The 24,239-nt window shown below is 33.9% G+C and overlaps 2 protein-coding genes across 3 annotated transcripts in view; one reads left to right on the top strand and one right to left on the bottom strand.

Annotated features, from left to right (window-relative positions):
• UBAC2 (UBA domain containing 2) overlaps window positions 1–24,239 on the bottom strand; it is a 266,711-nt gene that overhangs the window by 116,335 nt on the left and 126,137 nt on the right. The gene's annotated exons all lie outside the window — the stretch shown is intronic.
• On the top strand, window positions 4,438–22,680 carry GPR183 (G protein-coupled receptor 183). 2 transcript variants are annotated; one of them, XM_051984062.1, is made up of 3 exons: window positions 4,438–4,511; window positions 14,240–15,328; window positions 20,072–22,680. In XM_051984062.1, exons 2-3 carry the CDS (start codon window positions 14,259–14,261, stop codon window positions 20,076–20,078), a joined length of 1,077 nt encoding a protein of 358 aa, XP_051840022.1. In that variant the 5' UTR covers window positions 4,438–4,511; window positions 14,240–14,258; the 3' UTR covers window positions 20,079–22,680. The 2 variants fall into 2 exon arrangements, with proteins under 2 accessions (XP_051840022.1, XP_051840023.1); XM_051984063.1 differs by lacking the exon at window positions 20,072–22,680 and having other exon boundaries at window positions 14,240–15,986.

Raw genomic sequence — 24,239 nt, 5'->3', positions numbered from 1 at the left:
CTCACAGTATATAACTATTTCCTCTGATAAAGTTGATTTAAAATGTTTCATAGACTGTACAATTGTGATGCCACATATATATGGCTAACCTCATACTCCTAAGCCATGTCTAACTACTTTATTTTACTACAGTGCAATCTCTGTTAAAACAGTATTTATTTTTAGTAGACAGAAGTATTTAAGACATAAAATTTTTTTATCCACAAGGACCGAGTTCTTTCTGAAAGAATTAAGAAGGGCAAATTATGTAGTATCACACTTATAAGGGATTCAAAATCTAATGAGAAAGGCCTAACAAATACAATTAAGTATATAGGAGACCATGCAAAATTAAAAACTTCATAAAACAAAAACACAAATTCTTAGTGGTTAGTGAAATCATAGGAGGGACTGAGAACCTACATAACAGGGTTGGTTAGGAAGAAACTCTTCATGGAGAAGATGAGTCAAACACTTTTTAAGAGAAGATGGGTGAAAAAAATAAGAGAGAGAGAAGATGGGTGGTGGCTGGGCCTAAGAAGCATGATAAGGTCATTTTAGGGTCAGAGACTCTTATTTTTTTACCTTCATACTCCTAGTATGACACCTTATACAAAGTAGACAATTAATATATAACATGTTCATTGAATTTAACTGAATTCAGAAGAAATACCTTAAGAATTAGGAATAAGAAGTGAGAATTAGGAATAAGAAGAACCAATATGTTTGTGTGGTTTGAGAATCCATGAAGGTAAAGACTGGAACAAAAGAAATGGTGAAAAAAGGCGATCAATATTTGTGAATTTTAATTTTACATGAAATATAATAGAGTTACTTTAGGTTTCTAAGAGGTGAAAGAAATAATCAAAATTATGCTTATGAAAGACTCTCAATATTGTTTAAGAAGTTCTGCATAATACAGACTCAGAACATCATATATTTCACCTGGCTGCACTATTTTGGGACTTCTCTGACTTTCCCCACCAAGTCCCAATAAGTTCATTACTGAAAAAAATCTCACTCTGTGACCTTACATTCTACCTCATCACCCTCCTCTGCCCCTCTTTCTGGAGGTAGAGCCATGAACTTTACTATCCTCATTTAAGGAAGGAGCTTAGCTCAGAACATCTCCTCACCTTGGAGCTTCTGGGACTGGCCCACCAAGCTCCACAGCCTAATATCTTCCCCTAGCCACATAAACTATTCTCTTTCAGAGATTCCTTTTGTGTCTTATCTTCACCCAATATCTCTTTATTAAACTATTAAGTACATTAATAATAAAATTAATGACAGTATTTTAGAAAATATAACAGCTTTATTTTAACTTAAAAAGATAAAAAAGATAGGTTGACTGAATTTTTTTGTTTTAAGAGGAGCATATGTAATAAGCTAAAAATGTATGGTTTTAACTGCATACAATGACATTGAAGTTCTATTTTTATAAACCAATTCCACTTGAGATCTCCCACCCCAGAACCTATCCTCTGAGGAACTTACTTAAGGTGATTGTTTTCTTATGTACAATTGCAAATTACTCACCAGACTGACTTTATTCACTGAACAGTTAAGTGAAATTAATTTTTAAGGTTATATTTCAAACACAGACTGATATATTGATAGGAACCTTAAAGACCAAAATTCATGTTATATATCTTAGTATAAGTTTAAGATTATTAACAACTGCAAAATTTTAAATGACTAAATTCCAGATGCCATGTATGAGTAATTACTGACCACAGAGCTCTTGTTTAACAACAACCAAAAAAAACACTCAAAATTTGAGACCAGCTGTGTTTTCCCAGATAGGGGAAGAGAGGGGGAAGAGAAAAAAGAGCGAAAGAATTTTTTCCTCATGACACGCCTTCCTTCCTCATGGAGCCTGGTTCATGGTCTTTCTTTCCTCCCCAACTTTTGCCCTGGTACTTCAATATACATATTTATATTTTCTCAAATGCCCTAAACTTCCAGTCCCCCAACTTACTCATCTTCCTATAGCCTACTCTACCCTATCATAAATACTCACAGATGGTCATACTCTTGATCTTTTACCTTTCTCTAAAAGTGTTTTCTCTCTCTCTCTCTGTCTCTTTGTCTCAGCCTCCCTCTCCCTCCCACCCTTTCCCTTTCCTTCTCCCTCTCTCTCCTTCTCCTTCTCTCTCTCTCTCTCACACACACACACACACACACACACACACACACACACACACACACACAGAGTATAGAAATACATCAAACTTAATAACTGAACAACGTTTTAAGGAGGAGTATAACCCTGGGGAGGGAACAGTCACACACAAAACAAACTTCAGTGGGGAGAAGGATGGCAAGGAGTGGAGAAGGACACTGAGGATAATCATAAGAAAGCTAACATCTATATAGCACTTCCCATGATGCTCACAACAGTTCTAGAAGGTGGTTCACAGTTGAGGATACTGAGGCAAACAAAGGTTAAGTGCTTGCCAAGCATTATACAGAGAATAAGAGAAAAGCAAAGAAACAGAATCTAAGAATCTGAGATTACCTTTTAGACAAGTGAAAAAAGAGCCGAAAAAATTGAGGTTGAGGAATGGAATGTAATATTTTCTTTATTGTGCCATAAGAAAGAGCAAAAGACACAATTGCAGAGAATCCACAATACTATAAACTGACACAGAATAAAAGTGAGCAGGAGAAAAATTTATAAGGATGGCAATAGTGGAAAACAAAAAACAACTTTGACTTGAAGAAGTGGTCATTACATTTCATTACATTAATTAAATTTTATTTACATTATTTACAATTAATTACATTACATTAATGGCCACTTTTTCTGAGGCTTTGAACAGAGGAAATGGATTCAAGACAGATAAATGTATTTCTGGACATAGACACTGAGTGGATTTGTTTTGCTTTACTATGTTTATTTATTTTGGTTGTGTTTTTCCTCTTTTCCTTTCTCTTGTTTTTTTAATTGTGGAGGAAAGATTGGAAGGAAAGGATTAGAAATAATAATGCCCTTATCCAAAAAAAATGGGCCACTATAATAGTTTTTAAGCATAATAAAATTCAAAAGGAAGAACAGATAAGCAAGATGGTTTTTAAAAATAACAAGTTTAATTTATAAAAGTATATATACTTTTAAAGAAAAGTTGTATGAAGTAAGAAATTCATGGTTTTATAGACTCCTCTTTTGTGTTTTTCTGTGTACACAAAAATATCCTTTTTATTTGTATTAAATTCAGAATTTAAAACAATTATTTTTTAAAAAGCTCCAAAGTATAGCGGTATTATTTTCACTTGTGTTATGGACACTAAATCTTTTTCTAAAATAGCTAAGGTTTTGGCAGCGTCATCACACTCTTAACTCATTTCTTATTCAATCAAAAGTCCTAAGAGATAAGGTTGTTGTTGAATTAATTCTACAATCACAACCCAATTTTGTTTTAAAGCTAAAGATGATGTTACAATTACCACCAAGTTTCATTTTAGTTTCAACTATTGTTTCAGCCTGCCAAGATCCTGCTTAATCTTATTTTATATAACTTATTAACAATCCTTTCTAGCTTTATTGCAGATGCATATTTGATAAATATGCCTTGCTCATTTTAATTAAGTAACAAGAGATAGAAGTCATTTGTGCTCATTATGCATGCCTTACTTTTTAAAATACAATAAATTCTGTTCATCAAATGGAAACAATTTAGTGACCTCAGGAAGGAGCCAGATAACAGAAAAGAGACAAGATAAAATTTAGTACTTTTTAACAACATATTATCTGCCTTCCTTATTGACAGTCAAAATGAAATTGAGATTAACCATTCCTAGCTTAATAGGAAACAAAGTAGATTTCTCCAAGAGGCAAAAGTGATGCTAGACACATGCCTCAGAAAGCTCTGATAGGATGCCTTCAGTAATCAGAGAGATACTACAACTAGAAATCTCATCCCTTTCTCTGCTTTTATTTCTAAAGTGTATCTTCTCTCCATGGACTTCGAGTTATCAGTCTTCACTCTCATACTTAAAAAACCCTATCTAAACTCCTCCTACATACTTCAAACAATCTTCTTTCTAGTTACTTATTCACTTCATAAATTTCAACAGAGTTCACACATAGCAGGTAACTAAGCAGGTCACCTAGCATCTTGGGAAAAATATATATTCACATATAATATGGATAAAGGACATAAAAAAATCTATACCTCATTTTTAGGTTCTTTAATTACTTCCAAATTAAAAAGAAAAAAGGTTCAAACTAAAAATTTTATAAAGTTCCACCTAAAGAAATCAGTAATTCATAAATTCCAAGGGACTTTTGCCAGATTCAAACTTCAACAGGACACGAGCCATTTCACTTCCCATTTAAAATTATGCACATGTGCACATCAGGGCTACTATATTCAGTAACAGGATGATGAAAAAAAAAAGGAACACCATAAAAGGATATCAGTAGATGCTCTTCCTTCAAATATGACAAGAGCAATAAGCTTTAGTTTCCTGCAGTCACTCTGCCAAGTATCACTGCTTCACAAAGGACCTAAAAAAATCACTAACATGTAAGTAGAAAATTGTTGTGTTTTATCAATTATGTAGGAATTTTTTAAGTTAATGTTTTTGAAATATTTAGTTTCTCAAATAAGTGAAAGAGTTTAATTTACTGGCTAGCTACATATATTTTCATGAAGATGTTATACTATTAATTTACACCTTTGCTACAGGGAACCAACAGGTAGTACTAATAATCTTTTCCTGTTAACTACTCAGCATAGACAAGACAAACAAGCATGTCAAAAATGTTTGCTTTAAAAAAAAAAACTTTAAACTAATCATTATTGTGTCATCTGTGTAGTTGTATAAACTGATAAAATGACAATATTTAATAGGTGAAGCAATAAAGAAATGAATTAGTGTTTTATGCACTGAGAACTAATCTTTGAACTTCCTTACTGAAAGAAGAAAGCCTTTCAAAAATCAATCCTCAAAGATAGTAATAATGAGTTTAAGACAGTGATATCTCCAAGATTTTTTTCTGCTAAGAATGCAGTTAAGAGAGTTTCTTCCCAAAACATAAGACTCCTAAGGTCTTTTAAATTTCTTTTCCATGCCTTTTAAAATCAGTCCTTAAAACTTTTAAGCATAGGCAGCTAGGTGGCACAGTGGATAGAATACCAGCCCTGAAATCAGGAGTATCTGAGTTGAAATCTGGTCTCAGATGAGTTGAAATCTGGTCTCAGATACTTAATATGACCTAGCTATGTGACCCTGGGCAAGTCACTTAATCCCAAATGCCTCAGCAAAAAAAAAAAAAAAAAAGCTTTTAAGCATTCTCAAAATGTATTTATTGTTCAATATAAAACAAAAATTGAACTTAGAGTTTTCTCTTATGTTTTCCTCTGTTGTTATTGAAGTAAAAACATTTTTATATATTAAATTTTTTTCTTTCTCCTTTTTAATCTTTTTATTAATTTTTTACTGTATTAATCAAATTAATTCTGACTCCTAATCACTCTACATGTTACATAGCCACATTCAATGAAAAGAAACCAGAAAAATTCACTCATTCTTCTGTTCATTCTAAAAACACTGTATACAAGATTCTAAATAAGAAATTGTCCCTGCCCTCAACCAAGGAATTTATAATCTAATAGAGGAGAAAAAAAATGTGGCATAGAAGACAATACAAAATAACTGCAGTAAATGCTAAGAAACTGAATTAGGTTTAATGGGAAATTAAAGGATAAAGTGAAGTTTCAAGAGAATCTACATAAATGACTAAGATTTAAAATAACATTTTAAACCAGTATCAGGCCAAAGAAAATAACTCCTGGTAAGCATGAATATGTGAGTGTGTACATGTGGGTTTATGTTTCATTCAAGAATACCTCAAATTGAGAAAAAAGGGAAAGACTGAATGACCAAGATTTTTAGAATCTACTTACAAAGAGATTTTTATAGAATACCTCTATTTAGAATGTATATTTTTTATCAATGGATAAATGTCATTCTTTAGCAAAGTCAAAAACATTTATAGACATATGGTAGATGCTTTATTATAAATACTTGTTGATTCTCAATTTAAACATTTTAAGCACTTGTTACTGGTACATATAGAAAATCCCAATGACCCCAATAGTAAGAATTTATAAGAGGAATCACCTATCAGCTTCAGTTGCTTTCATCAAAAATTTTAGGTAAATATACTGAAAGCAGAAGAGAAAATCTAATTAAGGACCTATACTTGAACATGCTAAGGGCCTCAAGGACTAACTATCCACCTTGGAGATTTCTGGACCATTAAAACAACCTAGCATGGTCACATATCTCCAGAAGAGTTCTATCTTTGATTCCAACTTGTGGTCTTATGTCTTCTTTCCTATCAAACTTTATGTGCCCTTTTCTGACTATAAAAGACTGTCAAAATCATATATTTACTATTAAATAGCTACATATTAAATTTGTAAATTAAATTTGCTTATAAAAATGGTTCCATCACTATTTGTTATTTAATTCTTTATCTTTTCCTGGCTAGGTAGTGACTATAAATCAAAATCTGAAACTGCTTCTTGATCTCAAATCATAATAGTGTTTGGGAGCAAAAATATAATTAATTACAATGAAAGTAATTATCTTCAATTATACTCCTGTGCAGTATTTGTTTTATAAGAAGTAGATATGTATAAGAAGAATTCTCTTCTTAGAAAGTATATGGGATGAGAGGAGAAAAAAAGTATCTATATCAAATAGCCATTATTGGATAACAGAAAATCTCAACCTGAAAACCATGCAAACTGGATTCATGTCTAGCTATATAACTTACAATTCTTAGGCAAATCACAGAATCTTTCTAAACATTAGTTTTTACATAAGGACAAGAGAAGCATTTAATACCGTATCTTTGCCTATTAATAGAGAAATTATAAATAAGCTAATAGAAACAGAAACAGAAAAAATTAGTGTTATTAATATTTATTGAAACACTCTGATCTTAGATCATAAGATTATATAAACAGTAATAAAACTAATAAGGAATCATTATTACTAGACTTGACCCTGTCTTATTATACTTATTAGTCACTGTCATGCTAAAGTCACATCACGTCCCATGGATATGTGATAAGTCTATAAATCTGATAATAATAATTGGCCACCAGAAAAAAAATCAATCGTTTTGGTTATAAATCATTAAAATCTGATATATAATGAGCTGACATCATAAGTAGAAATGGAAGAAGATGACTACATAGTGGTTTCTATGTCTAAAGATAATATGGGGGTTTTACTGGACCACAAGCTCAATATGCAGTTTGATATGGCCATTTTAGTCCTGGACTTTTATTGGGAGGCATGGTTTTTAAGAACAAGGTGCTAAACTCTGCCCAGACCAGACTACATCTGAAAAATTGGATTTAGTTCTGATTGACACAGTTTAGAAAACATTGATAAATTGGATAGTTCCAAAGGAAAGCAACTGGGAAAGTAAAAGGCCTTGATTTTATGTTACATGGTGATCAGTTGAAGAATTTGAGGATGTATCTAAACAGCTGAAACCTGAAAGGGCAAGTAAATTTGTTCTGTTTGAGCCTAGAGGGCAGCACTGGGAGTAAAAGGTGGAAATTCCAATTTAGCTTTGATGTCAGGAATTTCCTGACAGAGCTGTCCAGAACCAGAACAGGTTATCTCAGGGAGCAGAGAGGGTTCTTTAAGCAAAAGGTAGACAGCCCCTTGTCAGATACAGACAGTGGAAATTTCTTTTTTTGAAGATAGCATGGTCTAAGTGCACCCAAAGACACCTTCCAACACGAACATCCTGTGAATCCCATCATCTATGCTGGAGCAGAAAGTAGTTGAAATCTGCACCAATGGAGAGGGGACACAATTCTGCTGAAATCATAGATTGCTGAGGCAGCTAGGTGGTGCAGTCAGTCAGGAAGAAGGGATTTTAAGTCCTGCCTTGGACACTACAAAGTTGTGTGATGGGCAGCTAGATGCTGCAGTGGATGGAGCACTGATCCTGGAATAGAGGAGGCCCTGAGATCAATCTGATCGTGGATGTTTGACACTTACAAGCTCTGTGACCCTGGGCAAGTCACTTAGCTCTAAATGTCTTACAAAACAACACCAAAAAAGCTATGTGACCCTGGGCAGCCCCTTCATCTCTATTTGTCTCAATTTCTAATAACAGCACCTTGCTTATAGGGTTGTTGTGAGAATCAAATGAGATAACATACATAAAGTATTATATAAATGCTATTATTAAAATAGAAATTAAGAGCTAATATTTGAATTTATAGAATGGTTTCCTTACAACAACCCTAGGAGGAAAGCAACATGAGCTCATTTGCTGGAGGAGGAAAGAAAGGTGTGGAGTTCTTACCTGTGGTCAAACAATGACTGGGTATTGGACAGAGCCAGCACCTGAACCCAGGTTTTCAGATTCCTGGTCTAAAGCACTTTCATGAGAGCCCAAGGCATGCGCCATCTTGGCATTTGGCTGTATTTCTACATATACTTTAATAGCATAACACAGCAGGCTTTCCTTTATTTGTTTTTTATGGTAAGACTGACCAGCAGTTTTCATACTCTAGCCTCAGCTTTATAAGAAAGAAATGAAAAAAGAGTAAGTAAAAAAGAGAAGAAAGAGAGCTAGGGAAGTAAGAGACCAATTTAACTGTGCGGATCAGACCTTATCTGTCCTGCTGAGTTCTTTTCTAGATACTACATCTCAAAGGGATGTTGACAAATTGTTATAAGATAAAATGAGGAAGACCATAATGGCAAAAAAATCTAGAAACTATGCCAAATGAGAAATGGTTGAACTGGGAAACTTTATACAAAAGAGAAGAATCAGAAAGCAGAGTTGTCTTTATACATTTAAAAGAATAAAATATGGAATAAGTAGCTTTTTCCTCTGTAAATCTAGGTGAAAAAGCAAGAACCAATAGGTAGAAATTAAAAGGAGATTCACTGAGGCTTATTATAAAGAGAAAATGGAACCTTCAGAACTGGAATGCATTTCTTTCTTGAGGTAATGAAGCCTCTAGAAGAGACTCAGGTGTAGACAGGGTGATTAATTTCTCCTCTAGGGTCTAAGTCTGGGATTCTAGGAAATGCAAATTTTCCGATTCAACTCTGTATTTAACAAGATAATCAATATAAGACACTTCCTACTCAGCTTTCCTGATAATCCTTTCATTTGATAAATTTTCATTTCTTCAATGAAAAGTCATAGTGCCCTGGGACAGAAATGTAGCTCAGAGAACCAAGCTGGGCTCAAAGGCTGCTGTGCAGCTGACTACTTGCAAGATTTCCCTCGGTCTCAGTCTCCTCATATATAAAGGGAGGGAGTTGGCCCCACTGCCCCAGGCAGTCTCTTCAATCTTTAAATCTACTGTCCTATGGAATACAAATTATAAACATAACTAAATTCACTTACATACTAGATAAAAGTTACTGTGATAGGGAACAAAAGAATGGAAAAGCTAGTTTTTGCAATAGGAAACTTATCTTTCTCCTACTGTTTTATTTTATACCTGATTGATCTCAGAGGCAAATTAGTGACTAACTGCAGGTTACAGGATGAATTATTTTTAGAAAGAAGCAACTGGGACTTAATAAAGGATAATGTTGCTACTTCAATGTTTGCTGCACACATACAGGCCAGAGGAAAGAAACCTCTGTAAGCAATTAAAGAGGACTTCAGAAATCTAAACCATCTACAAGCTTTTCAGTTTTAGAGAGGTACACCCTCACGGGACTGTTAAGTTTTTCCTGAAAACATACCCTGTATTTTTTTTAAGAACCATAGGAATAGAGAAAACTATCAGTCAAAACTCAACCTGAGCACAAATGAAGAATTGTCTCATAAACAGTATGAAAAGTTGATTTAATTCAATTACCTGAGATCACCATTATTAATGTATGTGAATTTCATTCTAATCAGGTCAGGATACTGTGCTAAAAGCTGGGGGTACAAATTGACCTCAAGGAGTTTGTATTCTATTGGGGGGAAAGAGGGAAAAACAGTGGTATTTTATAAGACAATGCATACAATCTAATGGATAGAGAACCATGTTTTTGTTTTAAACCAACTTTGCTAGTAAATTAAAAGCAGATAGCCCACCACCTAAGTCATTTCACATTTGGTTTTTAGATTTCTTGTTTACAAAAGATGTTAAGTAAAATGCAAAATACCATGGCTCATTCTACTAAACAAATAAGAAAACTTGGTGGTGTTGAATTTCCTTAATCTATAGATAGAATTGTGTTGAACTACTGGATGTCACTCAACTGCCAATGCAGAAGACAGCTTATGGAAATAATTGACAAACTATTAGACCTTAGAAAACCAGGTAATTAGAGGAGGGACCTGATGACAGATTCTTTTTTGCCTAACAGGTATATTATGCTCAAGGAACAGAAGTGAGACAAACCTGTTATAGCAAAGTGATCAGCATACTCTCCTGTCATTTTCTCTACTTCCCATCGGTTCCACAATTTAAGAAAAAAAAAAGTTTCCTAGGACTCCTATTTCACTTAATTTTTCATATTTCTTATTTTTTTCTCCTTCCTCTGAATGAATTAGTTTCCTCTTCCCTGCCTTGGTCCCAAAGAATAAGTCAAAGAACTGAGACTATACACAAACAAAAAAAGTTTGATTTTTAAAAAGTAATCATTATTTGGTAACAGACAAATCTAACTCATGTCTAGCAGTCTGATTCTGTGGTTCTGTCTTTTCAAATATATCTTCCTTGAAGTATCTTTATATCACACAATATTTCAGATTCCTAAAAAGCTAGCTTTTCCTAGTGTGTAAGCTATAACTAGGGCAGGACCAGCCTCAAAGGCAGTGTAGCAGACCTATATCATTTCAAAACCTCCTGAGAAGGGAAGAAAATCATTCTCCATAAGCTGGATTTGCCTGTTCAAGATTAATTCCTTTAATTTATGGTTATGATTTCTACTGAAGAACAAACATAACTGAAAGGGCAATATTTATAGCTACTAGTCATATGAACCATAACAGACATGAATAATCTCAGAAGTACTCATGTTTGGAGAGTGGAAAGAGAGAAAGAATACAAGGGCATTAAGAACATTTTTGTTGTGGCTTAGGCAGTTCTTCAGTCATGTCTGACTCTTTGTGACCCCATTTGGGGTTTTCTTGGCAGAAATACTGGAGTGGTTTGCCATTTCCTTCTTCAGCTCATTTTACAGATGAGGAACTGAGGCAAACAGGGTTAAGTGACTTGCCCAAAGTCACACAGCTAGTAAGTGGCTGAGCCCAGTACTAAAACTCCAGGAAGATGAGTTTTCTGAGTCCAGGGTAGAACTCCAGAGTGACACTGTGCCACCCATTGGCCCCTATTAAGAAAATAAAGGTAGACAAAGGATAGATCACTAAAGTCAAAAAATTGAATAAAATGTAGATATTGCAGCACTAAAACAAACTACTAACTTCATAATTTACCTAAAGGCTGGCCTGACTAGGTACTTTAGAAAGTTGCATTAGCCTTTTTAGGAAATTAATGATATAGTTGGTGCAGGCCAGAGTTAATTTCTGAATATTTTAGTACTTTTAAGTGCATGTATCAAAATGAAATTAATAATATATTCTATCTAGTAGCTGAAATAAAGAAAGCAGAATAATATAGTAATACAGATCCAAAATTATACAAGCTCAAAAGTTGTTCCTAAAAAATACTGTTTCTAAGACATAAATTACATTAATCCTTAAATAGTTGTCTTAAATTCTAGTCAACTAAGTTTTTGTCTTTTTCTTTTCTTTTTGTGTGGCTAGGAAGAGTCTGTCAGTTCAACACGTCTGGTTATACAAAAATGAGACGATAAAATCAGAAGAGATATGAACAACTCTACTGCCTACAAGGCACAAATAGATAAATATACATACATAGTTCCTCAACCACAGAACATTTACTTGCAAATAATTCTATAGCTGCTTTTTGGGAGGAGAAAGTTGTATGTTTTTTCTCAAACCAGTACATTGAAAGAAGTAATTTAAAAGCAACAAGCTTTAGTAAGGAAGCAGAAATAACATTTGCCACCTTTTTGTTCAAGATTTTAGACTAGCTATGGATAGTTTCTACAGAGCTTGTTGGTTAAATTTCTCCAGTGGAGAAATTTGTTTTGAGGTACAGAAGAAATCTGCAATTTCCCATATCACTCTTAACAGCCTCACATCTATGAAAGCATCCCACAAGCACAAGAAAAATGCAAAGGCCACAGTGGCATATTTTTTTTTTCTTCAGCTAGAAAGTACCATGCCTAGAGCAACATTTGCAAATTCTCAGGAAAGAACAATTTTGAGAAAATCTATTAGTTTTTTTTCCCTACCTTTTCAAAATTACAAGGTACCATGATTTCAAATTTACTTGATATAACCCTCCTATATACATAAATTGCCTAACAGTTATACAATTCTGAATACTTGAGAATAAATTAGATCCATAAAGTTCAGATCCATAAAATAGAGTATAAATACGAATGACTCAAAATCTAGATAAGAGTTCTAGGTCAATCCCTATCTAGAGTTACAGATAATAATTAGCCTTGATTCCTATAACTTTCACTTTCACAGATATCATGTAATGAGTGTGAGAGAGTATGTGTGTGATGCGGGAGAGATAGAGACAGAGAGAGAGAACATGCTATGAGACACAGAGAGAGCTATCAGATTAACTCTATAATGCTCCTTTTAAATGACATTTCCCAGGAAACTGAGTTTTGAAATATTTTATAAGTGATAACATTATAAAGGGTTCTATGGCTACATTTTTTGAAAAGCAACATTTTACTCAGAAATGAGATTATAATAAAAGGAAGTTCAAATTTTCACATTGCCTTTTCCTAAACTACACCCCTTGTCTGGAATCCTCATGCCACCCCACCAATTTCCTATTTTCATTTCCTTAATATAGTTTGCATGTAGCCTTTTTCCAAAATTATACTTTTCTTACAAGATATATCTATCTGCAACAAACATTCATTAAACATTTACTACTAAGTACTGGGGAAAATCATGAAGGTTAAATAAGACAGGGTGTAGTCCTTGGTTTCAAAGAGCTCACAATCTGAGAAATATGTCAAATAATAAGGAGACGAGAGTGATACAAGTTGAGGACTATCAGCAGAGAGGTACATACAGATCAAGCAATACACAAGTGTGGATATGAGAAGAATCATTAATGATTAGAGAAGGCTACGGACATACTTCATGGAAGAGGCTGCACATTCACCTGTCACTTCAAGGATAGATAGGTCTCTTAACAGGTCCAAACTGGGCGGTTGTAATGGGGGCATAAAAACAAAAAAGAGTAAACAATAACAAAGGCATGGAGGTGGAAAAACCCAAACTGTGTAAAGACAGAAAACAGCCCAACTTGTTTAGAGTGTAGCCCAAGTAAAAACAAAGATATGAATGTGTTAAAACCATAAAAATACTATGGGTGTCTACACTATCCACAAAGGTAGCTGGATCTTGGGGGTGGCATTTATGAGTTGCCAGATGTAAAGTGAGCAGTATCACTGTTGGAAATGCAGAGATTTTCTGCTAATTCAATGGTCTCCTTGAGAAAACAAATTTGTATACAGAGATTCTCCTGATGGATACCTGGATTCCTTTCAGAAACTACTACAGGGAATTCACAACTCTGCCATTTCCTCAAATGCATGCTTTTCTGGTGCTTCTTAGTGTTTTTCCCTTTTCCTTTAGAACTTAAAAACACCACCTTTAGTTTATCAAGAAGCTTTGAGCCTGCTTCTCACACTTTTCTGACACAAATCAGATCATTGTGGTAACCCTCACAGTCTTCTAAATGTATGACTAATTTCATTTCCTGGCAGTGATAGGCACTATGTATTAAAACGTCCAACTGAAATTCAGCTTAAAACCATTCTATGCTTGCCTGCCATGTAGGGGGCTTCACAGGTCATTTTATTTTAATCATACAGTGATTCAGAATGAAGAAGGGGAATTTCACACTAAGAAGTCAGTATTTTTCTTATACTATAAAACAGGCTTCATTTATGCATTGATGTAATTCTTTTGCCCAGGACTTCCCCAGCTTTTTACAAAGTTACGATTGTGACACCATGAATTTTTAACTTCATAACTCTTAAGCTCTGTTTACACTCCCAATCTTCATTTTGCGATTGCTAAATTTCAGATGAAAAGGAAAAGTTGTCAGACAAATTTACAGACTTCTACTTTTATATTTTATGATTCTTTTAACTAATTATCTGCTTTAACTTCCCCCCCCCCCCACAGAACCTAAATTCCAGCAAAAATGGAAACCAACTTCACAACACCTTTTACTATTTCTCCAACAAATATATCGCGCTGTGACCTTTATGCACACCAAAATATAGCAAAGATTTTAATGCCTCTTCATTATATCATCATCTTCATCGTTGGACTCCTTGGCAACTTACTGGCCTTGTCTGTCATTTTTCAGAACAGAAAAAAAATCAATTCCACCACTCTTTATTCAACAAACCTCGTCATTTCTGATATACTTTTTACTACTGCTCTGCCAACCCGGATAGTATACTATGCTTTGGGATTTGACTGGAGAATTGGTGAAAGCTCCTGTAGGATAACTGCCCTTATATTTTACATTAATGCTTATGCAGGTGTGAACTTCATGACTTGTTTGAGCATCGACAGATTCTTTGCTGTGGTCCACCCTCTTCGATACAACAAGATGAAAAGAACCAAACATGCCAAATGTGTGTGCATTTTTGTCTGGATTCTTGTATTTGGTCAAACACTGCCACTACTCATACATTCTATGTCAAAGGAAGAAAATGGAAGGATAACATGCATGGAATATCCAAACTTTGAAGATATACAAAATCTTCCCTGGATTCTTCTTGGTGCCTGTTTAATAGGTTATGCTATTCCACTTGTAATCATACTAATTTGCTATTCTCAAATTTGTTGTAAACTTTTCCAAACTGCCAAACAAAATCCACTAACTGAGAAATCAGGGGTAAACAAAAAGGCTCTCAACACAATTGTTTTCATAATTATTGTTTTTGTTGTCTGTTTCACACCTTATCATATTGCAATTGTCCAACATATGATTAAGAAGCTGCAAAAAGAACCAGACTGTAAAGAACAACATATATTTCAGATTTCCCTCCATTTTACTGTATGCCTGATGAACTTCAACTGTTGCATGGACCCTTTTATATATTTCTTTGCATGTAAAGGTTACAAAAGAAGAGTAATGAAATTGCTGAAACGTCAAGTCAGTGTGTCGATTTCAAGTGCTAATAAGTCAGCTCCTGATGAAAACTCACGTGAAATGACAGAAAATCAAGCAATGATCTACTCTAAGTCTTCAAACGGGAGGTAATGAAGTATAAATTTTTTCAAGAAAAATTTCTGTTCAATTAATTTTTAAGAACCTCTCTCCCAGGGTAACGTGAATTTTCCAAAATTCAAAATACCCATACAAAGTAATGGGTATAGAAAAAAGAAAACCCCCAAAGGCAGAGTGTCATATAACAAAGGTTCTTCAACTATTGCCAATGACAATGATTCTATGACATGATGAATCTAAGCTACTATCCTCTCCAACATATTTTGAGAACTGGACCAACTGAACTAAAGGGGGAAAAAGTGTTTAATAAATGTAGAAAGAGTTGAGTCCTAACAGAAAAAGATAAAAAAACCCAACAATGAAATATTGTATAAAAGTAAATGATATAAATATCTTAAAAGATCCATAATTTCCTTATTGTGGGGAATTCCAATTGTAGGAAATCCCTCCACTTAAAGTATATCTATAACTCAGTAGATATATTCTAGGGAAATGGGTGAGGCACTGAAAGGTTAAGTGATTTGTCCAGAATAACAGAAGAGAAGTCTTTTCTGACTCTATGTTCAGAGTCTACTGACTATTATAACTACTATGCAATTAAGGTTTAACTTGCTAATCAAATAAGTAAAGTATGTATTAGTTGATTTTTTAACCTTGTTATAAAAAAATAAAATGGAATTCAATTTGCATGGAATTAAATGGAATTATTTTGATAAGAAAGTTTCTGTATAGCAATTAACAGATGATATTGTCATTTATAAAATTTAAACCGATACTATAAAGACATTTATGTAAATATTAAAAGTTTCATGAAGTTATAGTAAGAAATTATGGTTTCTTTCTAACAATTTATCTCACATGTATAGACCTTTAGCTTTGAGATAATAATATAAAACTTTTAAATGAACTACTTTGTAAACAAAAAAAATATGTCTCTGGGATAGAATCTCTCTGTTACTGCCAACTGTGTTTTTGTATTAATGAGGCCTAGAAATTATCAATAGCATGCAAAAAATTAAGATAATGATTAATTGGATATATGAGATTACAGGAAGAATTGCCCCGGATTTGACTAGTCCTTGATTTTTTATTAAGAAATATTTTATTTTTTTTAAAAAAGATATAAGCATAATAACCATCAACAAAAATATATAACCAAGTTAACATGTAAAATAACCAGAAAGTTTAGAATCTAACATTAGAGATACAAGTCAGTTAAAGACAAAAAAACAAAAATGGTTTGATCTGTTTTCTCTTCCAAGTACTTTTTCCTTTCTTTCCTTTCTTTCTAATGTATTTGGAGCAAATATCTTCATCTTGTATATTTTAAATGTGAAAATGCTAATATATCTGCTTTAAAATATATCTTTTTATAACTCTGGAACATCACTCAAAAATATAACTATTTGGCATTTTTTAATCACAAAACTTTATCTTAAAAATTTTAGAAGGCTAGATGTTTCAAAATTATGATTCTGTTCCTTAGTGCTTCCAATACTCTCTTCCTGAGTCTTTAAGAAGCATGACATAAGCAAAGCAGCACTAGAACTAGCAACAACAGCTGAAGCAATGGGAAGCATCAGTACTAGCTTTAGCTATAAACGAAGCAGTCAGTCCAAAGTATGGGAAGACAGGAGAAGAGGAAAGGGAGGACAGTCATAAGAAGTTCCTCATCCATAAAATGGGAATAAAACCTGCTCCAAAGGCTAAAGGAAAAACATGTTAGAAATAAAGGTGGGGTTTTTTTTTTGTTGTTTTGTTTTGTTTTTTGCATGCTGGGGATAATTTTATTTTCTCACTGGTGAGTGGGAATCTTTTATTTATTTCAATAAGAATTACCAGAAATAGAACAGACAAAAAAAGATGTAATTTGTACAATCATGACTCATGAAATTAGTTTCTATGTTAGTCAACCAGCATCGATTTTTCACAGAATGCAAAACAGAGATAGGAAAAAAGGAGCCATTGGGGCAGATGAAGAATCCTGCTACTTTGACAATTAAAATGACAGTATTAATGAAGAACTACTATAGATTGTGTTTTCAAAATGAAAAATTTGCAATCTCATATTTTTTTTTAGCCCCTTGCTGTATAATTTACTACAACTGAGTCAATGTGCACAGACTATTTCTGGATGGGTGGAACAAGGAAAGGTGGAACCTCAAAAAAAAAAGTCAGGAAGTCACTATCTTCACAATAAACCACGGAAAAAATAGAGGCAACAACTACAAGCAGAGTAAAGATATCCCGACTAATCAAGTTCTTTACCCTGATCCATCTAAATATCTTGCTTTTCTTTCTTCAAATGCCAATTGATGGTGATGATGATAATCATGATAATAGTAGCTGACATTTTTGAAATACTTTTAAATTACTTCATTAGAACCTCACAACAATCTTGTATGGTAGATTTTACAGGATTTATGAGTCCTATTTTTATAGATGTGGAAACTAAGGTGTAAGAAGTGACTTTCTAAGTTACATTAATAGTACAATTAAAGCCATTTGAAACATTTATGATGTTCTTAACACTAGTACAAATGACAAGGGATATGATTTTCTGTCTTCCTCCTTCAGGAAAACATAAATTCCTTGCAAGGCTACAAGAGCTATTTCATTCTTACTTTTGATGCTCCAGTGCCTAGCATAATCCTGACATACTGTGTGTGTTAAATAAAAGTGATATCCAAGTTCAGCACACTTTCCATTATCTCCTCTCTTGTACCACCTATTTCACCAGGGTATTATTAGAATGCCAAGCAACAAAAAATACCAAGAGGCCAAAAATGAGAAAATTTTATAAAGTATGAATAGTACAAAAAGATCATTTGCTTCTATTGCCACTACACAATTAAAGTTATTTGAATCAATAGTGATATTAACAGTAGTGCAAGAGGGCATATTTTTTTCTTCTCTTCTTCTTCCTCTGTCACCAGACTTAGTCATAGATGATTCAGTTATAATACAGTAAGAAGGTTTTAAACTAGTTGTAAAACTGTGACTACACCTTTATGAGGTACAAGCAAGTCCTTTGAGGAAATAAATGAAAGGGCACAACTAAAGTGGCTGAGTAAACATATTAGCCTCACTCATGGGGGCTTTAAACAGTTAAACCTAGAAGTACAGTCAGTACAGGATCCAGAGCTCTCTGTGGAAGAGAAGTCTCCTGGAAAAATCCTTTTTTCCCTACCTTTTGATTCAGCAGAGACTTGCCCAGAGAAAGATGGCAAGTGAGTTCATTGTGAATTCATTGAGTGGAGAGATTTTAAGCTACAATAAAAGGAACAGAGAATGATAGACAGGCAGTCATTTCTAGAAATACAGGTTAGAAATAGCTTCAAGGAACAGAATTTTGGCAACAAAGAAAGGTGACCAAAGCTTCGAGAGTGTCCAGTTCTTAACAATTGGGAGTTGAACAACACAGAGGAGCAGACTTTAGAAACCAGGAGAGATGGATTATGTAAAGGCAGCTATATATATAAGGACTCCATGAAAAGAAAGACCTTCCTGGCCCTGTAGAACCAAGGGCTCTTGAGTTGCTTTAATGACATTATCCTCTAAATTTAAACTTACTTTTCTCATGGATATGGTGTGTATTTGTGGGAATATGCCCCGGATTTATAAAGGAAATATTTTGTGGCTATTATTTTCACTCAACTGTTTGAGTAAATGCCTTTTTTAAAGAGTTAAATGTGTTAACTAGCTGAAAATTAAGGGGAACACAGCAGTAGGAGTACATGAGGGAAAATTTTAAAGGTGTAGCTCCAAAGGGTATTCCAAGAACCTCAACAACAGTTGCCCCTCCTCCTCCCCCCACTACGTACAATCCATAAAGGCAAGTGTGGCGATTATCCCAGAGAAGATACTGTTGTGCCATAGATCCTTGCATCTTCTCTAAGCTTGTCCACCTCATCCGCTCCCAGGTGGAGTTGGTCAAAATTATGGTGCTAAGACTTCTGGGTATCAAGAGGAAGGTGATTCAATGATTTGAATATTTAGAAGAGAGAGTGTGGAATATTGTGCCACAGTTCTCTTTAATTGTCCTGACTCATTTTCCCTAACTGGTTCTGCCTCCGTTTCCCTAAATTGTTCTACCTTAGTTTCCTTAACTGTTTTGTCTCAATCCCCTTTAGTTGTAAAATCCCTCTCTCATCCATTAAGACTGAGGACCATTTGCTCTAAGATTATAAATTGTCAATGTGAGACTCAAGATGAGGAGGAGATCAGACTTCCTGACTCCTAACTCCTTCTGCCCTCTAGAATTTATGACACTACCGCTCTAAAATATTCCAAAAGATAAGACTATCCCGGACACCTCATTGACAGCTTTACTTCTGTTTATTCAAATATCCTGACTCTGGCTTCCAGTCCTCTCCCCTCCCTCCCCAACCAAATTTATAGTCCTACAGAATTTTAAAAGGGAAAGCACATATCTTAAATTAAAAATTCTATTTTTGGTTACTTTTTTAGTTCCATGGTAATTTAAGGTATTCTATAAAAACATTAAATCACAAGGTCAGGAAGTAATTTTTGTAAGATCATTCAGGCAGAATGATATTCAAATTTTCTTTTATATATCTAGATATAATTATACTCAAATTTTCCTAGAAAAGTTGTCAATCTTTTTTCTTGAAAATTTCCAAAAGCTAAGTTTCACTTTCAATTATTCAAAAGGGAATCAAATGAAACAAAATACTTTAAATTGCAATTTTGATCAAATACATGTTTTCTAAAGGAATCTTGTATTTTTCATTATAATCCATTCTTTCTAGGACTTGATTCCTGCCCCAGAAATTCATCCTTTAAAGAAACACCAAAGACAAAGTTGCTCTAAAATTTTTTTTTGAAATCCACCACATGCTACGGAACTTACATTGAAGAATTCTGCCCAACTATAGCTAACTTCTACCATTACACAGAAAACTCTTCACTGTGGAACTACTTCTCAACTTGGATGTACTCTTTTCCCTGAGGCTTCACTTTCTGACTGGCTGGTTTGTGTCAGAAACTTCCATTTAAAGAGGACACCCAACCCAATCATGTCTTTATCCCTTTTCAGGCAAACTGCAGATTCAATTCCAAAATACTTTCTCCATCATGCTCTCTCATGGGTTTCCTTATTCTTCCTATCCACTTTTCAGCTCTTTAATATAATGTCATTTCCTGTTAGAATTTAAGCTCCTTAAGGGCAAAAACTTTGATTTTACTTATTTGTAGTGGCAGCACTTAGCATGGTGCTGGGAACATAACAACAAGCACGTAAATACTTCTTGGGTGACTTTTTTTTTAATTTATGTTTTTCATTTTCTAAACATATGCAAGAATAATTTTTCAACATTGACCCTTGAAAAACCTTTTGTTCTAATTTTTCTCCCTCTTTCCCCCACCCCCTCCCCACAAGGCATTTCATCTAATATATGTTAAACATGGTAAAAATATAAGTTAAATCCAATATGGGCATACATATTTATACAATTATCTTGCAGCACAATGGCAAATCAGATCAAAAAGTTTAAAAATATGAGAAAGAAAATAAAATGCAAGCAAACCACAACAAAAAGAGTGAGAATACTATGTTGTGATCCACACTCAGTTCCCATAATCCTCTCTCTGTGTAGATAGCTCAATTCATCATAAGATCATTGAAACTGGCCTCAATCATCTCATTGCTAGAAAGAGTCACAGCCATCAGAATTGATCACCATATAATCTTGTTGCCCCGTACAATGATCTCCTGGTTCTGCTCATTTCACTCAGCATCAGTTCATGTAGGTCTCTCCAGGTTTCTCTGAAATCATCCTGCTGATTGATTTTTATAGAACAATAATATTCCATAACATTAATACAACATAACTTATTCAGCCATTCTCCAGCTGATGGGCATATTCAGTTTCCAGTTTCTCGCCCCTACAAAAAGGACTGTCACAAACATTTTTTGCACATGTGGATCAACACTGCTGGGTCAAATGGTATGCACATTTTGATGGCCTTTTGAGCATGATTCCAAATTGCTTTCCAGAATAGTTGGATCTGTTTCTGTTCACAATGCCACCAACACTGTATTAGTGTCCCAGTTTTCCCACATAACCTCCAATATCCTTCATTATCTTTTCCTGTCATCTTTCTTGGCTGACTTTTAATTGAGTGATTGCCAGACATTAAACTAAGAACTGAATATACAAAGAAAAGCAAAACAATAGGAGCTCATATTTTAATGAAGATAACATACCAAAAATTTGTACATTACAAAATATGTACAACCCAATTGGAAATACTTAAGAACTGTTAGCAACACAATGACTAACCCTGATTCCAGAGAATCTACCTCTTGAAACAAAGATAAGACTCAAGGTACAGAATGAAACATATTCATTGTACATGGCAGCAGAGGAAGAATTTGTTTTGCTTGTTTATGCATATTTATTATTACATTTTAATTTTTTTTCAGTGGGGAATATTGGAAGGCAAAAAAAAAGATTTTCAAGTAAAAACAATTAAAATTTAAAAATATGTCTACGTATATTAACTTTTATAATAGAAGAACAAGATAATTTCAGAATCAGCAGTGGGAGAAGGGAAGGATAGAACAAGATTTGATAAAAGTAGAATGTTGTTACATCAACATAATTCTCCCTTCTCTCAACTCCCATAGCTGTCTTATCATTTAGTACTTGTCATGTTTTGTATTAATGTTTACTTTTTTAATAACAGGACATTTTAATGCTGGACATTAGGAAGTAGCATAATACAGAGGAAAGAGAACTAGATTTCAAATCAGAAGGTTTGATGCTCAAATTTTGTAATTCTTAGTTCAAAACCTAGTTCTGCCTATAATTTAATTTGTCTGGATCTCAGTTTCCTCACCTTTAAAGGAACTAGAATAGAAGCTCTCTAAGGTTCCTTCTGGCTCTAAATTTAGAGTGCTCTATGTAATGTTTTACATTATACTGATTATAATCAGTATACAGTATACAGTAAACTGATTATATTTCTGTTGTCTTTGATTATGAGCTTCTTAATGGTGCTATACTTCTTTTTACTTTTCATAGGGCCTAGCAGTGCTGCAGATAACAGCAAATATTTGATTGAATTGAATAAGCTTTCATACAATATGGGAAATGTTTGGTTTCTAGCTCTAGTAAGAAAAACTCTTCACAGACAGTTTTTGAAAAAGATAATGTGTCATCAAAATGAAACTATGTGAAATCTGAGCCTTAGTTTTACTCTTAAGTCTTACTTTTGATGTGTCCTTATTGCTTGACAACATCTGTACCACAGTGTTTTCTTTATGTAACAGTGTGATGTATTTCCCATTGTGTTTAGTGCTTCCTGTATTATATTGCAAAAATAAATAAAATGGTATTCTGTTCAATTCAACAAACACTTATTAAGTGTGTCTTCTCTGTAAGGCCTTGTTCTGAGCTCTGAGGAAAAAACTACTAAGATTAAATAAATCATTCTTACTGCCCTCAAGAACCTTATGCCTCTGTGAGCAGGAAGATAAAAGATATGTAGGAATAATCATAATTTAACAGTGAGCAGGGGTTCCAATTCTTTTTTTGTGTCTTGGACCCACATTTGGCAGTTTGATAAAGCTTATGGATACCTCAAAGGTTTCTAAAATGCTGGAAGAAATACTAAATTTAGATTAAAGGTTAGTGAACATAAAGATGTATTTTTATCCCTATCCAAGTTGAAGAACTCCCTGAAACTTATCATGGAATCCTTGGGGTACCACAGACTCCAAATAAAGTGGGAGTGGAGAAAAGAAAGTAGGGTAGAAAACAGAAGGGGAATGAAGAAGAATTCCAAGAAAAATAATTTCTGATAGTACCATAAAAGGCATTTGAGCTAGTTTAAAGAATGGGTACATGTTTTCAAATAACTGGAGTAAGAAAAGGGTATCTCAGACAGAATATGGCATGAAAAATGTTCCAAATCACCAATAATGAGAGAAATACAAAGCAGTTCTAGGAATCTACTTCTTATCCATCATATGGACAAAGTTGACAAAAGAGGATAAAGAAAAATGCTAGAGGAAATGTGGGAAAACAGGGTATGTTACTGCACTGCTGATTGAACTATGAACGGACCTAGCTGGTCTGTTCTGGATGAATTTCTGGTCCAGCAATTTTTGGACTATGGAAAAGCATATTTTTCTGGAAAGCAATTTTTAACTATGTCCAAAACAGCTATTAAACTATGCATTACTCTTTATCTCAGTGATTTCACTACTAGTCCATCCCTCCCAGTACCTAAAAAGAAAGGGTAAGGATCTATGTGAACAAAAATAAAGTCTTTTTGCAAAAAAATTGAAAAATAAGGGAGAGTTAATCAACTGAGGAACAGTTGGAGCAAGTAATATTTATGTTATGGAATACTATTGTGCTGAAAGAAATGATGGAGACAGTTTCAAAGAAATCTGAAAGGCTTGTATAAATGATACGGTGCAAACAGGAACTGCCTTTTGTCTTTCTTTGTATACCTAGCACCTAACACAATGCCCAACACACAGTGGATCCTTAATAAATGTCTACTGATTGAATGACTAAAGTGAACAGGATAATAATTTATATAATAACAATAACGTAAAGACACTTTGAAATTCTGAACAATGTAATAGCAAAACATGACTCTAAAAGACTCATGATGAAACATGCTACTCTAGCCACCTTGTACAAAGAGCTGATGAACTCAAATGGAATTAAAGTTCTAATTATAATTTTTTTTTTTTTTGACATGGCCATTGGCCATTTGTTTTGCTCAACAGTACATGTTTAAATAGGGGCTTTCTTTTTCATGTTTTCACAACATGAGGGGGAAAGAGATGTAGGAAGAAGAAAAGGAAGATTTTTGTGGATTGAAAAAATAAAATTTAATTTAAAAATTGTGAATGTAGGCAGCAAATATTCTGAGAAGAGATCCATGAAATAAAACCAA

Source organism: Antechinus flavipes, chromosome 3 (genome assembly GCF_016432865.1).
Source record: "Antechinus flavipes isolate AdamAnt ecotype Samford, QLD, Australia chromosome 3, AdamAnt_v2, whole genome shotgun sequence".
Lineage (NCBI taxonomy): Eukaryota > Metazoa > Chordata > Mammalia > Dasyuromorphia > Dasyuridae > Antechinus > Antechinus flavipes.
The sequence above is the reverse complement of the archived record's forward strand: the minus strand, read 5'-3'. Positions and strand labels throughout refer to the sequence as shown.

What these genes read in the sequence shown, in the direction of transcription:
- GPR183 (XM_051984062.1), top strand. Translation starts at nt 14,259, where the DNA reads ATGGAAACCAACTTCACAACACCTTTTACTATTTCTCCAACAAATATA.